The sequence below is a fragment of the Paramormyrops kingsleyae genome, chromosome 15 (assembly GCF_048594095.1).
Source record: "Paramormyrops kingsleyae isolate MSU_618 chromosome 15, PKINGS_0.4, whole genome shotgun sequence".
In the NCBI taxonomy this organism is placed as follows: Eukaryota; Metazoa; Chordata; class Actinopteri; order Osteoglossiformes; family Mormyridae; genus Paramormyrops; species Paramormyrops kingsleyae.
The window spans coordinates 19,474,427-19,490,815 of record NC_132811.1 but is presented as its reverse complement, the minus strand read 5'-3'; the positions used below and the strand labels follow the sequence as shown (position 1 = coordinate 19,490,815).

General features: G+C 46.7%; 1 protein-coding gene across 2 annotated transcripts in view; it reads left to right on the top strand.

Moving 5' to 3' along the window:
• cpa6 (carboxypeptidase A6) overlaps window positions 1-16,389 on the top strand; it is a 28,046-nt gene extending 11,657 nt beyond the window's left edge. For both annotated transcript variants that reach the window (XM_023794448.2, XM_023794449.2), the window contains exons 3-11: window positions 5,793-5,917; window positions 6,769-6,883; window positions 7,382-7,483; window positions 7,724-7,828; window positions 10,215-10,313; window positions 10,921-11,011; window positions 14,146-14,348; window positions 14,534-14,618; window positions 14,709-16,389. In XM_023794448.2, coding sequence (XP_023650216.2) covers window positions 5,793-5,917; window positions 6,769-6,883; window positions 7,382-7,483; window positions 7,724-7,828; window positions 10,215-10,313; window positions 10,921-11,011; window positions 14,146-14,348; window positions 14,534-14,618; window positions 14,709-14,899 — 1,116 coding nt within the window. In that variant the 3' untranslated portion in view covers window positions 14,900-16,389. The remainder of the gene's footprint in view (window positions 1-5,792; window positions 5,918-6,768; window positions 6,884-7,381; window positions 7,484-7,723; window positions 7,829-10,214; window positions 10,314-10,920; window positions 11,012-14,145; window positions 14,349-14,533; window positions 14,619-14,708) is intronic.

Below are 16,389 nucleotides of genomic sequence, written 5' to 3'. Positions count from 1 at the left end.
GAGCCATTTGGCGGTTATATATTTCATTTCCAATTCATAATAACGTCTGTAGAGAAAACCGTTCCAAGGTGGATTTTGGAAGCTGAGTGTGCGGGAGCTCAGTGACTCATATTCACAGAGGCGCCTTGGAGGTGTGAGAGGTCAGAACACTGCCTTGGGGTGTGGCTCGGAGGCTCCGGACTCTGTGCCCGTCAAAGGCGTCGGTTTGAATCCCCTGGATGTCGGACTGATGCAGCCGTTGGGCCCTTGAGCGATTGCTCCAGGGTCACTGTACCCTGGCTGACCCTGTGCTCAGACCCCGGACTCCAATGTACTATTACAAATGGAAAATAAAGCTTTACTTCCATAGCTACCATATAGTGAAACCATACAGCAACATCTCTAAGGGAATCTCCAGTGAAATAATAGAGTGATGCCTGTTAGATATCATATAATGATACCATACAGTGATCCCTTCTAGAGACCATCCAGTCTTTCTTCCCATTTGTATAAATGATATTATGATGGATTTCAACACGCCCTTGTCAAGCGCCTTGGGGCAACTCTGTTGTGAATGACGCTATATAAAAATAAATTTAATTCAATTCAATCAAAGATACCACAGGTTACAGACTGCCTGCTTAATGACATGCCATTCTGAGATCACTGCCTGCTTAATGACATGCCATTCTGAGATCACTGCCTGCTTAATGACGTGCCACTGTGAGATCACTGCCTGCTTAATGACGTGCCACTGTGAGATCACTGCCTGCTTAATGACGTGCCACTGTGAGATCACTGCCTGCTTAATGACGTGCCACTGTGAGATCACTGCCTGCTTAATGACGTGCCACTGTGACACCACTGCCTGCTTAATGACGTGCCACTGTGAGATCACTGCCTGCTTAATGACGTGCCACTGTGAGATCACTGCCTGCTTAATGACGTGCCACTGTGAGATCACTGCCTGCTTAATGACGTGCCACTGTGAGATCACTGCCTGCTTAATGACGTGCCACTGTGAGATCACTGCCTGCTTAATGACGTGCCACTGTGAGATCACTGCCTGCTTAATGACGTGCCACTGTGAGATCACTGCCTGCTTAATGATGTGCCACTGTGAGATCACTGCCTGCTTAATGACGTGCCACTGTGAGATCACTGCCTGCTTAATGACGTGCCACTGTGAGATTTCACTGCCTGCTTAATGACTTGCCACTGTGAGATCACTGCCTGCTTAATGACGTGCCACTGTGAGATCACTGCCTGCTTAATGACGTGCCACTGTGAGATCACTGCCTGCTTAATGACGTGCCACTGTGAGATCACTGCCTGCTTAATGATGTGCCACTGTGAGATCACTGCCTGCTTAATGACGTGCCACTGTGAGATCACTGCCTGCTTAATGACGTGCCACTGTGAGATTTCACTGCCTGCTTAATGACTTGCCACTGTGAGATCACTGCCTGCTTAATGACGTGCCACTGTGAGATCACTGCCTGCTTAATGACGTGCCACTGTGACAGGATGTTATCTCTCCAATAGCAGAGAGGGCAAGCACTGCACTCAAGATATTCCAGTGTATGCTCCAGGATTTCTACAGCATGTGAAATGCTATATCCAAGCAGCTTTATTCCACTCCGCTCAACCATTTTACAGGTTTTCCATCACTGTGTAAAGCACAGACTGTCAGAGACCTTACAAGCAGCTTCAGACGGCCCCTGGATCAGTGCCTGAATGTAAGGAGCTTGCAGAGCTCTGCAGGATCGGGGCTGGGAGTCCATTCTCATTTTATTAGAGCTAAGGTTTCATACGGGATATTCTGCTCCAGCTGCTAGAGTTTAGCCGGACGGCCCGGCTGGGACGCAAACCAGCAATGTTGACATTGTAAACAGGGGACTATGCTGGGCACCACCCCTCGCACACAAAGCTCCAAAGGAGGATCTCATTTCATCAGTCAGTCCTGGAAGAAATGGGGGTTAAGGGCCTTGAAGAAAAGCCCAATGGTGAAAACACACTGCCAACAAAGGGATTTGAACCAGTGACCTTCTGATCATATACGTAGGATCCTAACCCACTGATCACACACCCCCACCGCTGTCTGTGCCTGTTCTATTATGTGATGCCATTTGAGCGGGATATGCTTTTCTCTTTCCATTTAGTGGTTATGGCGTTTTTCTTTATTTGTTCCCATGTTGTTCGGTGAACTTCTGTAAAACGGGACTCAGCGACCTGGAGGTGCAGACCTGGCCTGACCCGGTACTCCCTCCGTTCTGACTGGGTCCCCATCCCTGAAGGGTCCAGTGAGACCCCATCCAGATGGCGCCTCTCTCAGATCTCCACATGATCCTCTGTGAGGCCTTAGCCCCGTTCTCCTTGTCACGGGCATGTCGGCCAGTTTGCAGGTTACTCCTGTGTGATGAGGAGCAGCTGTGGCTGGTTCCAAACCCCGGAGCCAGTGGCGTCGGCCCCAGACCACGTGCTCTGACAGGGTCACAGTCTGCAAGACTCCACCGAGGAGTTACAAGCAGGAACACGTGAGCGAGCTTTTGCTCCTGCTATCTGCTCACCCTCCTACTGCTGAAAGCTGTCTTCAGATCAGCTCCATGTCTCTGCTCAGACATGTTACATTCCCTGTGCCAACCATCGGGCAGCGGTGTGCACCTCCATATCTATCATCAGCAAGTTGCTGGTTCGAGACTCACAAGAATAGTTACTTCTCTGTTTGGCCCATTAGCAAGGCTGTTAGCCTCACAGAAAGTTCTAGGGACATCAGATATATATTCAGACCCCAAGCTTTCTTCTCAAATGTATGTGTATGTCAAAGAAGAGCATGATTGGGTATGTGAAGAGAAGCATTCCAATGTACTTGTGCAAATAAAGGTTCCTTTATTAATTCATTTCATCATTAACGTGAGCTGTGTTTATGTGCCACTAAAGGAAGCAGGTTTTCCACCATGATAACCGGCCCACGTTGCGGAGATGCCCTTCCTGCCAGGTCAGGCTTGTGGAGTGATGGTCATGTGACCTGCCTGATTACTGAAGCATGACTGTCTCCTACCCTGGATGGCTTGCTATGTTCCAGCTTTGCAGACCAGCAGAGCTTCCTGGACCTGCCTTTCCCTAGACAATATTACCCAGCCATTTCAGAAAAACAGGGGAAATCAGGAGCAAAAGAAACTTAATAAGCAGAAAATGGTTTACTTTTCGACAAACATTTTGGACACCTGTAGAGGAAACCCCGAGCAGATGAGCCAGATGATCGAGCATGATGGTGCAAGCATAAGTTCACTGGATTTCCTAGTTTCTCTTGTCAGGTCTTGCCTTTCGGCCCAGTGTAGCCGTAATGCTCTGGAGGAATGCTGCTGGTCCATCGCTCCATACATTATAGGGTCTTCAAAGCCTCTCACATATTTCTGTCAGACCGTGAGGCTTTTCCAACATGAGAATGCAGCAGTTACCATGCTGGCTTCCCGGTACTCTGGTTACATTAGGACTGGAATGGAGCCAAATGGACTCTTGCGTGTTTATAACCCTCAGCAGCCTGTTAAATGGACCTTCAAAGGGCTGGTCGTCATCTGCACACTGATCCCTTTAAATGCACCAATTCTCCTTTCGTGTCTGTTTTTTTTCTTTTTGTGACAGAAACAGATGTGTTTTGAGAATGACTTCCCTCTGCATTTGTTCAGTATATCACATCTAGCTTTGAAAATGGTTCCGTCTGAAGATCATTTATCACCCAAGTAAACGGTTCCTGCCTGATTCTTCTGGAGAGCGTCAGTGCCCCATGCTGAAAGAACGTGCTCACCTCTCTCTGAGCTATGCTCTGTCTTGCGTGAAAACATCACGATATCACCCTGTGAAACGGGGCATCACACACAGGTAGCTGCTAGCATCAAAGGACCTGAGCACGCACAACTAAGCTGGATCTGATCAGAACCTGAGCACGCACACCTAAGCTGGATCTGAACAGAACCTGAGCACGCACAACTAAGCTGGATCTGAACAGAACCTGAGCACGCACACCTAAGCTGGATCTGAACAGAACCTGAGCACGCACAACTAAGCTGGATCTGAACAGAATTGCGCAGTAAAGGTATTCTGTATAATAGGTGTTCCCAATCCTTTGATAACTGTAAAATTTGTCCATTTTGACAAATCTATTTAAATTTAATACGTTTAACCTTTTTTTCAAAAAACAGGCACGGCTTGAAAGTATGTACAGTTAGTCCAGCTGGAACACATGATATCACACTGTGAATCTGTTCTAATGCGATTGATATATTACTACAGAAGTCCAATTCAGAATCACATTTGCATTTTTGGCAATTTTCAGCTGGAGAGAAAAGCACTGCGCAAACTGCATTTCACATTTTATGCAATAAGGTCTTAGAGAGAAACACTATTTATACAAAAACAGCTATTGAAGTGAATGATGTACGATTTGTGAATGAACCGTTCTTTTGAACCAGTTCTTTTCAGTGAATCAGTCGAACCAGTTTCAAATCTAAAAGAATCGAACTTTCTGTACACCCATGCACTGCACAGGTCAAAGTCTTATATTCTAAAAAATCTAAAAATATTTGACAAATTAACTTAAAAGCACAAAGCTAGTTTATTATTATTATTATTATTATTATTATTACATTTATTATTGTCCCCTGTTATCACCGTTTAAATTTTTATTACATTGTCATTGTGCGTACCTTACAAAGTTTGGGAGTTACTTTTTATTTTGCCCATAGGAAATATGATGCAATTTATTAATGTATTATTATTATTTCTTATTTAAAATGCATAATTAACTTATTGGCCACTTATATGACTGTTTTTATTACCTAATTAATTTTCTTTGGCCTAAGTTTTGGAATTACATTCCCCCTGCCCTATTTTTCCCACTGGATATATATATTTTAGTGAACGTGAGGTTTTTCAGGAACGCACTGTAGCACGACTGGTGGAATAGTCAACAGCTGGGATCCCCAACTGCATAAGACCCATTTCAGGTCATTCATCAGAAAAATACATAAAGCAACTGGTCCATTGTGCTTCTGTAAATGAGACGCAGGGACCTGAACCTCGGCAGAGCCGTGGTGGGCGTGAAAGGGGCAGCTCTGCACGGTGCAGCGAACTGCGAGCATTCTGGGTAAGCTGCTGGCCAGGCTCTGATTTGTGGGCCATTAGCAGTGGCTGTATACTCAGCAGTTACCCACCGCGGCAGCGGGGGTCCTGCCAGGCCACATCCCCTCCAATCAGAGGCGCCAAAAAGGGCAGAAGCTGAGCCAGCACTGCTGGCTGAGAGCCTAAACAAACAGCACCTGGGAAAGGCAGGTCACATGGTGGGCAGAATAGTGATTACCTTCTCGTACCAGTCATGCCATGGTGTGCATGTAGAAGGCGAATAGCTTTATGTGATTTAAGGCGGCTGATTATCAGAAGCCATGGAGGACCTCCATGTGTTCACTACGCTTATTAATAGCGGTAGGAGCATCTACGTGATGGTGTGTGGTTCTGCAGGTTAGGCTTCTGTACCTGTGATCAGAAGGTTATTGGTTTGAATCCCATGCTTACAGCACCAATTGATTTTCGGGCAACACCCCCCCCCCCCAAGATGCTCCAGGCCTATGATATCTACAAAGCAACAAGCACACTTTCAGTTCATGTATACCTTTCTCTATACATCCATCTTCTGCATGCTTCTGTAGGGTGCAGTGTAGTATCGACAAAGCCTTAAATGCAGTTGACACATCTTCTCTGCAAAAAGGCAGGTCTGTAAGGTGTCCCTGCATTGCCCGGTCTTCCTTTGCCGACAGGCAGACCTCTGGCAGCCCAACGCCGCGTCTCTCATTCGCCAGGACGGCGCCGTGGATGTGCATGTGGGTCGAGGTGCAGCACAGGAGCTGAAGGGCCGTCTGCGGGGGGCGCACATCGGCCACAGGTACCCCAAACTGCACCCCATCCCCCACCCCGGTACATGCAGGACTGTCTCATCTTTCACTGTCGTTACTGAGTAATGGGGGAAGACACCAGCTTCTGGGTGTTTCTGCTCTGTTTTTCTGCTTCAGCTTCAAGTTTAATCCCTGTGATTTACATGCTAGTAAAAGTGTAAACCACACGGGGGTAAAGCTCACAGCACTCGGTGGCTGAGACTTACCCGGGGGGGGGGGGGGGGGGGGGCAGCTCGGGGCTGCTCAGAGTACAGGTGCTGTCAGTGAGGGTGGTTATTATTAAGGAGGCTGGGGCATTGAACGGTCACAGAGGTTATAGTTAGAAGGAGGGTGTGATTACAGGATGCCTGTGTGTGTGTGTGTGTGGGGGGGGGGTGTCTGTGACATGCTGTCAGGCTGCTCCACACCGAGGTCACGAAGTGAGACATGCAGAGGGTCGAAAAGCAGCAGGATAATTCACTCCTTGCAAAGAATTGTACGCTAACCCACGAGTCATAAAACATCACTGTCTTTACGTCCCCTGAATCTTCAGAATCGTCTCAAGGTGAGCTCTGTCACACTCACAGCCACCGGCCCGCAGTAAGCATGGAGGAATGCTCAGTAATGACAGGCAGTAATAAAATAAAGAATGCACACAGAACCTCTTAAGGGTTCTTAAAGGTTCTCTATCCTTGGATCTGAATAGACAGGTTTCAGGTATGTATGGAATATCACCCAGCGCCTGAGGTCTCCAGGCCTGCAATCAGACAAGCCCCCAACTGATGGCCCCATGGGACAGGAGGGGGGCGCTCTTAATCTACCACAGACTGCTGGGTATCGGCCTTTTCTTGTTCTATTCCAGGGTCCTCATCTCTAATCTCCAGATGGAAGTTGAAAACCAATCAGGATCACGGTCTTCAAGGTCACGCAGATCAGAATTCCAGCACAATTATGAGGTGTATCATCCCCTGGAGGAGGTATCCATGCCACTTTTCATCTGCTGACCCTTGCTGGGCCATGAGTGCAGTTACAGAACTTAAATCAGAAGGGTTAGAAAGGGTTGTCTCTGCACTTTTCACAAACAACCATTAAAGCCATTGTCACCGTCGTGTTTTTGTAGGTCAGCTGTGTTTGCTCACTGCGCATATTTCAGAGTAAAGTACTCGCATCTCATTTTTTTGAGTAAAGCACACATATCTCATATTTCAGTGCACATATTTCAAAATGTAGTACTCATAGCCCATATTCAGAGTAAACTACTCATATTTCAGAGTGGAGTACTCACAGGCCATGTTTTAGAATAGAGTACTTACAACCCATATTTTAGAGTACAGTATTCATACCTCTTATTTCAGAGTACAGTACTGATTTCTGAGTACTTATATGTCACATTGCAGACAGAACTGGCCTGTAAGTGTCTAAACAGGCAACTGACCCAGTGGAGTGTCTGTAAGCTGTGACTCTTCTCCCCGCAGATTCAGAACTGGATGTTTGAGATGAACAGGACACACCCACATCTGGTGCACATGTTTTCCATCGGAAGGTCATTTGAGGGGAGGCCTCTCTATGTTCTCCAGGTATGGGGTGAAGGGGGGGCGGGGGCACCTGATTCACTGTCAGTAGATTGATAGATACAAGTACAACAGTAAGAATGCATCTTATTCCCACAGGGCTTTGAGTAACCTCTTTACAGTGAGGTATGGCACGTAAAATTATTTTAGAAATGAACAGTGTAGCATAGCGAGCTAATGAAATGCCTGCTGTGGAACATAAGGGAAATAATGAAGTAAATAAAGGAAAGATGTGTCCCGCGGCAGCTGGGGAAGAGAGCGCAGCCTCGCAAGAAGGCGGTGTGGATCGACTGCGGCGCTCACGCCCGGGAGTGGATCGGACCCGCGTTCTGCCAGTGGTTCGTGCGAGAAGTAGGTGCCTCTCCTGCTGCGTTGGCCATCAGATTGGCTTTGAGCAGCCGGGTCAGAACTGCTGCTTCCATACAGGGACTCAGCGTCCAGGGAACCTGCTTTTGCAAGGGGCATGATGGAGGAGGTGAATTCATGGGTATGATCCGCTCTAGATACGACCATCGGTGAAGCTGTGAAATAATGTTAAATCCAGGTTAAAAGCCCCCCAGAGGATATGTGGTCCGACAAAGTCGTCACATCCCAGCCCGGTTCCTCTGTAAATTCATACAAACCATCATCTAACACAATGGTTCTCTGCCTTTTTTTACCCAATGAAAACATTTGTGCGCCTTTACACAGGTTATGATGTTGTTTCTCTTGCATGCGTTCTGCAATGATGACAAAACTTGCTAATGTTTATTAATATAAACATATTTTAATTTGTTTACACTGCTAAACAATGTAATTTCTTTTCAGCATGATTCAAATAATGTTTCACTTCACTATGTCCAACAACGCTCTTCTTTTTTCTTACTTAATGCCATCGTTCTTAATCCAGAAGGTGAATTTTTTACGAACAAAAAAACTAAATCTAAAACCTATTTGGCAAATGGCTCTAACATCAGAAGTCTGAACATCAGAACATCACAGCCATTAACTTTGTGCTTAATAATCATTTTAAGATGTTAGCCTTTAACAAAATAAATCAAGTATTGCAAATTACAATATTTTTAACAATGTATTAAAACAAAATGAACCAAGTAACAATGATTGTTGTCAGAGGCTGCTAATCGAATGGTTTGATTTTTTTGCTGTGGATTCTGGGATTCTGTGTGACGACTGATTCTCTCGCGCTGTTTACAACCCAGAAGGAATACTAGTTTTTTTTTGTTTAATCTGCTTAATTATTAGACTGATGCACATTTATTCTTTATAATATACCTGGAGCCGTGGACCACGGACTATGTATTACAAATGTAATTAATATTCTCGTACATCCATCCATCCATCCATCTATCTATCTATCTATCTATCTATCTGTCATAAATTTTAATGCATATTAAATGTACATCAATATAAATGGTATTGTGTAATCCTATATCTCGTTTTAATAATATATAATGATAGCAATGTTGTACTTTTCTCTACGCTTTTTTGAGTGGTCAAATTGAGTGGCCCTCTTCGGTCCTCGCTGGGGCCCCCTAGTGGATCGCAGCCCCCTGGTTGACAATCACTGGTCTAGCACACAAATCACCTGTCAAATATATCATGTCTTAAAAGGTTTTCTGTTGCTGCACCAAACAAACACATATAGGTGAAGCTCCCTGTAAACTAAGGTCAGTTCTGAAAGGTGCAGTACCCCAGACCCACCACAGTGTGGTGGAACACCAACACTTTTGAAAGGCAGATTACCGTCGAGTCTAGTTAGAGGCCGGGTCTTACTACAGTAAAATCTGCTTTTCTCTAATCCTATTCTTTGGCACTGCATAGCATAGATGTTAATTAATATCCCACAGGAATGGAAATTCAGTGTCACAGTTGATTAAATGTGCTGCAGCCCGGCCGGATTTCGCCTTTCATAAGAGCAAACGCTAGCTGTTGTCCTTATTGTCTGCGGCTTTGTCGCAAACTGAACAGAAGCCTATGAGCGTCTCGCCTTGACCGCTGCTGCATATTAGGCTGTGAAGCGTGGAGTGTAATCCTCAGCGTGGCGCCCCCTCCGTGTGAGGCGGAAGCGGGGGACACTGTCTCAGTCACACTTCAGCGAGCTTGCTTCTCAGCTGTGTCATTCAGGGCATCCCGGGGGGTGGGGGGGTGTCTGCTCACATGAGTGCCACTTTTTTTATAAAAAGGCCTTAATGAGCTCTCAGGCGTGCCCGCTGTCCCTGTGTTTGCTCCTGCGTTTGGGACACTCTGCAAGCCCTTTTTAGTCTGTGCGTTCGGGACACACTTAAACAGACAGTACCACTGTGCTCCTGGGCAGATATTTACTAACTGACGTTATACATAAGCAGACAGGGGCAAGTGATCCGATCCACATATCCTTCCGTTTGTGAAATTTTACGTGTTAGATTTAGCTGCCCATACCACTGAAAACACCTTATAGCAAAAACATATAAAACAAATTAAAGAACACACATTAAATAAATGAGAAGTGTAAATTTACTAACAGGTATATGCCAACTTTTTGCATTGTAAACTCGTGTGTGTCTCGGATATTATGGATATTAAGTTGGTCTTACGTAACTCGAGAGCCACCTGTATTCGAAAAGGGTATAACCGTAATGACCGTGATTTTGATGCCTGGTCAGCATCACACAGGTAATGGCGCCTACAGAGCAGCTTCAGCCAATGCAGTTGTGTCAATTTCAGCAGTGATTTCTGAACATGAATCGTCTGGTTTCAGGCCCTGACCTCTTACCACATGCGAAGGCTGCTGACCCAGCTGAGCTTCTACGTGATGCCTGTCTTCAACGTGGATGGATACGTCTTCAGCTGGACAACAGTGAAGTTTCCTCACGCCCCAATCTTCCTTCCTTAGTCCATAGGAATGGGGGGGGGTGGTGGTGGCATGGATGTGCCGGGGGGGTCAGGCTTGGGGGTGGAGCTTGTCAATCTGCCCGTCATTTACTGCATTGGGAGTATGAATGTGTCAGAGAGGCAAACCTGGTTCTCACGGCTTCACATGGTGTCTCCTGGTTATGTCAGCCATTTTGCTTTCCTGATTCCCAAGGTCCATATTCTAAGGGTCTCTTTTCTGTCTGTAGAATATACTACTTGCATTCACATGTAGGGATCTGTAAGCTGTTTTGTGGGCAGTGTGAGCAGATATTAAGGTGACCTCAGCTTACTGTTGTGTTACTGCCCTAGTGCCCATCTGATTGGCTGCAGCTGTAACATGGTGTCATGTGACCTTCACTGTGTAAAGAAAATGGCCAGCACTGCAGATACACAATCCTGCACTGGATGTGGAGTTTTTTTTTTTTTTTTTTTTTTTTTTTTATCCGAATTAACCCAACGTTTTTGAGAAGGTAATAGACACACACTTTCGTAATTACCTGGCTCTCAATAATTCATTTTGCTGCCTGTGTTTTCCTCTTTTTGCCTGCCAGGACCGCTTTTGGAGGAAAACACGGTCAAAAAATGGCAGGTTCAAGTGCCGGGGTGTGGACATCAACCGGAACTGGAGAGTCAAGTGGTGTGGTAGGTATGAGAGAGATTCCCGGGGGGTGTGAACACTGTCCATCATGCTGAGAGATTTTCCCGGGGTTGTGAGGACTGTCCATCTTGCTGAGAGAGATTCCCGGGGCACTGATTCCTTATTTCTGTGTGCTGTCCAGCCTAAGTAATTTTTGGTCATGTGATGGTTCCTTAAATCAGTGCAGAAACACAAAGTCAGCAGCATGACCTCAGTTACTGATTCCTCAGATTTGTCGACAGGCGTGTGGTTTCTTGCCTGGACTCTGTGCATCACCAACAGCTTTGTGAAGCCAGCCTGCAGGCTCTCTGTGGCTCTCTCATTCCACACGTCCAGTCCAATGTAAACAGCAATAAGCCCACCCCTCTGGGGGGGAAGCGGGGTGGGGGGGGGATATGTTACTTGGATATGTTACTTGGTCTGGGCCGCTGTGGGACCCCCCAGGGGGATTGTTCTGGAGCTCAGCACCCGTGTTAGCGGCCAACACTAATTACTGGTGATAAGCACGTAACTGTGACCCGTACACTGACACCACACACTGCAGCACATTGACAAAGAATCGTTTCGGTAATTACTGCGAAGATTATCACTGCTGTTGCCGATCATTAATGAGCGTGATAGCTTTTTATAATCACGTTTTATCAGCTTGCGGTCCTGCTCAAGGGTCCTGTGCTTAGAAGCTGCAGATGCTGGGCTCACAGTACACATCCTTCGTCATACATGCCCGCTGCATAGGCTCACAGTACACATCCTTCGTCATACATGTACGCTGCATAGGCTCACAGTACACATCCTTCGTCATACATGTACGCTGCATAGGCTCACAGTACACATCCTTCGTCATACATGTACGCTGCATAGGCTCACAGTACACATCCTTCGTCATACATGTACGCTGCATAGGCTCACAGTACACATCCTTTGTCATACATGCACTCTGCATGGGCTCACAGTACACATCCTTCGTCATACATGTACGCTGCATAGGCTCACAGTACACATCCTTCGTCATACATGCACGCTTCATGGGCTCACAGTACACATCCTTCGTCATACATGCACGCTTCATGGGCTCACAGCACACATCCTTCGTCATACATGCCCGCTGCATGGGCTCACAGCACACATCCTTCGTCATACATGCACGCTGCATGGGCTCACAGCACACATCCTTTGTCATACATGCACGTTGCATGGGCTCACAGCACACATCCTTCGTCATACATGCCCGCTGCATGGGCTCACAGTACACATCCTTCGTCATACATGCACGCTTCATGGGCTCACAGCACACATCCTTTGTCATACATGCCCGCTGCATGGGCTCACAGCACACATCCTTTGTCATACATGCACGTTGCATGGGCTCACAGTACACATCCTTCGTCATACATGCCCGCTGCATGGGTTCACAGTACGCATCCTTCGTCATACATGCACGCTGCACGGGCTCACAGTACGCATCCTTTGTCATATATGCATGCTGCACGGGCTCACAGTACGCATCCTTCATCATACATGCACGCTGCACGTTAGGGTGGGGTGAATAAAAATCCCAGTTGATGGGGCCCTTCGGCCCTGGACCCGCTTTCCTCGGTGGGGGGGTTGCGGGTGGTACTGGGAGGCTTGCCGCCCATCCCCCTCTGCGGGCCTCCCTGTACGGGGGTTGGTGCCCCCTTAGTCCCTCGCGGGCTTCCTCTCAGGTTGGGCGGGTGGTTGTCTTGGGGACGCGTGGCCATGGGCCCTTATGCCGTGGGGGCGGTGGGGTGGCCTTGGTTGCCTGGTTCCCCCTGCCTTCGCCTTGGGCCCAGGGGTGGGGGCTCTGTCACGTCCCCTGACGGCATCAAATGCCAGCACATACAATGACAAATGAGTTCACACCTACACTTGCACATACAAGAATGGGCGCATAGGAGGTTGAGCGATCAGTAACATTATTATTATTTATTTTTAGCGTATGTTATAGATATAGGAATTGAAATATACATGTATATGTGTAGGATCACGTATGTGTATGCTACATATATATAATACCTATTTGCAACATTATTATTATTATTGATATTGTTGTTGTTGTTGATATTGTTGTTGTTATCATTTTTGTTGTTTGATGTGCTATGTTTCTTATGGTTGTTTGTATTCTGTATTCCCCTACACTTTGTTTTCTCCATCCCACCTTTAGTATTATTCTTATTATTATTTCTGTATACCTTTGTTCTTTCTCTCCCCCTCTCCCCATGGTGATTAATGTCTGTTATTGTTACGATTGTTGTTCCTGTGCCCCCCCCCCCCCCCTTATTCTTTTTTTTTATAATCACGGTACTAGGACGGGTGAGTTCGGAGCGGCCACACTCTTTACACTGTACCTTTAATTAAATGTAAAATAAAGTTGTCCTCCGAAGAGGGGGGGTGGTGGTGGGCAATAAAAAAAGAGAAAAAAAGGAAGAAAAAAAAAGAAAATATTAACCTATTTCAAAGATATTTTGCACGTTTAATAACGAGGTCTAGTGACAACTTTTCCACACTATTGGAAAATGCTAATGGAAATTTTAATTTTTTTTTCACCCCACCCTACTGCACACCCTGAATCTGCACACCCTGAATCTGCACACCCTGAATCTGCACACCCTGCTTAATCCTTAGACTGATGCACATTCATTCTTTATAATGTACCTGTAGCCATGGACCACGGACTGTGTATTACAAATGTAATTTATATTCTCGTCCATCTATCTATCTATCTATCTATCTATCTATCTATCTATCTATCTATCTATCTTTTCGCTGCTGGCAGGGAGACTTCACCCTATCCCATGCTGGAATGCAACTTGGATAGCATGCCAATCCATCACAGTGCACATGAAATGAAATGCAAACAAATAAAATAAAATATAGTTGTTTATCCCCATTTATTGGGATTTAGTGACACGTTGACATCTTTAACTCTGATATAGGGATTTTGTATATATTTTTGTTTTTATTGCCAGGATTATGGTGTGAGTGATTCAATTTTAACCATTAAAAATTGAACTGATAGGAAATGTACCATGTGTGATATTTGTCCTTGACCCATTTACCTACAGCAGCTCACACAGAGGTTCCCAGGCACAAATGTTCTACTCTCTGCTGCCCCCTGCAGATGAGGGGGCTTCATCACACCCATGTGACGACACCTACTGTGGGCCCTACCCGGAGTCGGAGCCCGAGGTGAAGGCCGTCGCCAAGTTTCTGCGCAAGCATAGGAAGCGGATCAAGGCCTACATCTCCATCCATGCATATGCGCAGATGCTGCTCTACCCGTATTCCTACAAATACGCCACCATCCCCAATTTCAGCTGCGTGGTGAGACCTCCTCCGTGGAGCTGCATGTAACAACCAGTCGGCTTAATGCCAAGGCTGCTCCCATAAAACCCTGTGTAAACCCACCACTATAACCTGCCCAGCTTCCAGTCCGCCCCCTAACACCCTGCCTTAACCCGCCCGGCTTCTGACGCGTCCCCCGTAACGTGTGTAAATGTGTGTTACAGGAAGACACCGCTCACAAGGCCGTCATGGCCCTGTACTCGGCCTACAGGGAGAGGTACAGATACGGTCCTGCGTCCACCACCCTCTGTAAGTCCCATGTACAGACCTCACATTCCATTGCAGTGTTGGGCGTTTTGCTCCGTGGTGACTGACCGAGGCATGATGTGTCCCTCACAGACGTGAGCTCGGGGAGCTCCATGGACTGGGCCTACAGGAACGGAATCCCATACGCCTTCGCCTTTGAGCTGCGGGACACGGGGCATTACGGCTTCCTGCTGCCCGAGTCCCTGATCAGGCCCACCTGCACCGAGACCATGCGTGCCGTGAACACTATCGCTTCCAGACTCCTGCGGAAGTGCCCTCACTAAGAAGCACCCCCCCCCCCCCACAACGCTCAGGGTGCCGGGCCTCATCCCGCAACCCCCTCCCCCCCATCACCAGCGTCTTGGACTCCGGTCAGCTTGACGCCAACAGCCCTGCAATCCTAGAACCCCGAAGGATTCCATGCAGCCCTGCCTCACCATGAGCTCCGAGACATCCTCAGTTACCCAGAGAGCAGGAAAACATCATTCCTGTTTCTGGCCAATCGGGATGCTGTTTCCTGTGAGGAACGTCCAAAGAGAAGTGTCATGCAAGATGGAGGCGGGGGGCGGGACTTAGAAAGGATGGCCTGAGTTGCTAGGTGACGGCGATAGCAACAAACCGAAGCACTTGACATGTGGATTAGGAAGCTCAGGTCTCACATGCTGTTCCTCAGATGTGCTAAACGTCGAGGTACATTTCCATTCAGGTTGATGTTCTAACACTAAACTAACCAAACACCAAAACTGTGGCTGATTGGATAGCACTATTGCACTCGCCCCCACCTGCTCTGGGGCGGGGGGTTGGTTGGGGGGACAGCCTGCCCCTTCTTACTGTATGCAGGTTCTCCTTATAGGTCCTCTGTTGGCTTCCCATGGTCTGAAGACCTGCTCTTTCAGGGAACCGTGATTGTAAATGGCTAGCAGTTGAACTCCAGGGTGTATCTGACCCTGTGAAAGCATAGATTACACTTCCCTGTTAACGATAATAATGTTAATAATAGCTTAATGACTATAGTGGCCTAAGCTGAAAGCTATAATATAGTGTGACATAGATGTGAGCTGAAGTCATGAGACTCCTAAACAAATACCCTGGAGACGTTAATCTCATACGTACATTTGATCCAGTGTGGGGGCAGAATGTCCCTGGGAACAGGGGCTGCCAGGCAGCCGCACTGGGAAGCCGCACTGCGAAACCGCACTGGGAAGCCGCACTGGGAAGCTGCAGCTCAGAGAGACAGCCATCAACACACAATCCTCAGGATACCTCCCGTCCTGACAGTAACCTCTCCTCTTCAGGTCGTACTGTTACGTTTTACATAAGCAGGATTTTATATTACGATTAAAATGAAATATTTGCGGTATTTAATTATAAATAAAGGATGATTGTGTGTCTATTGTTTTATAAAAAGCTGGCTAGTTGTAAATGTACGTTTTGGCTTTGAATATGTTTGAGCTCTATATGCTTTTTTCTTGCATCAGTTTGGAGCTATTATTTCTGTTATGTTTTTTACTCTTCATTTTTGTACAAGCAGAGGACTATTAAACGTATGAATACGCACATCACCCCCTGATTTATTTCAAAGTAAAAACACTGACTGTGACGGTCACTCATATTTACTGTACTCGCTTCTATAAATAACATATGGCTCATCATTTATTTTCTCATGGAAGATTTAAACTGCTAGACTCAGTTTGCATGCCACGTGGCTCTTAGTAATATGTGCCACCGTCTGACTGTTGTTCAGAGAAGAATCCTCATGAACCATGTGACTTTT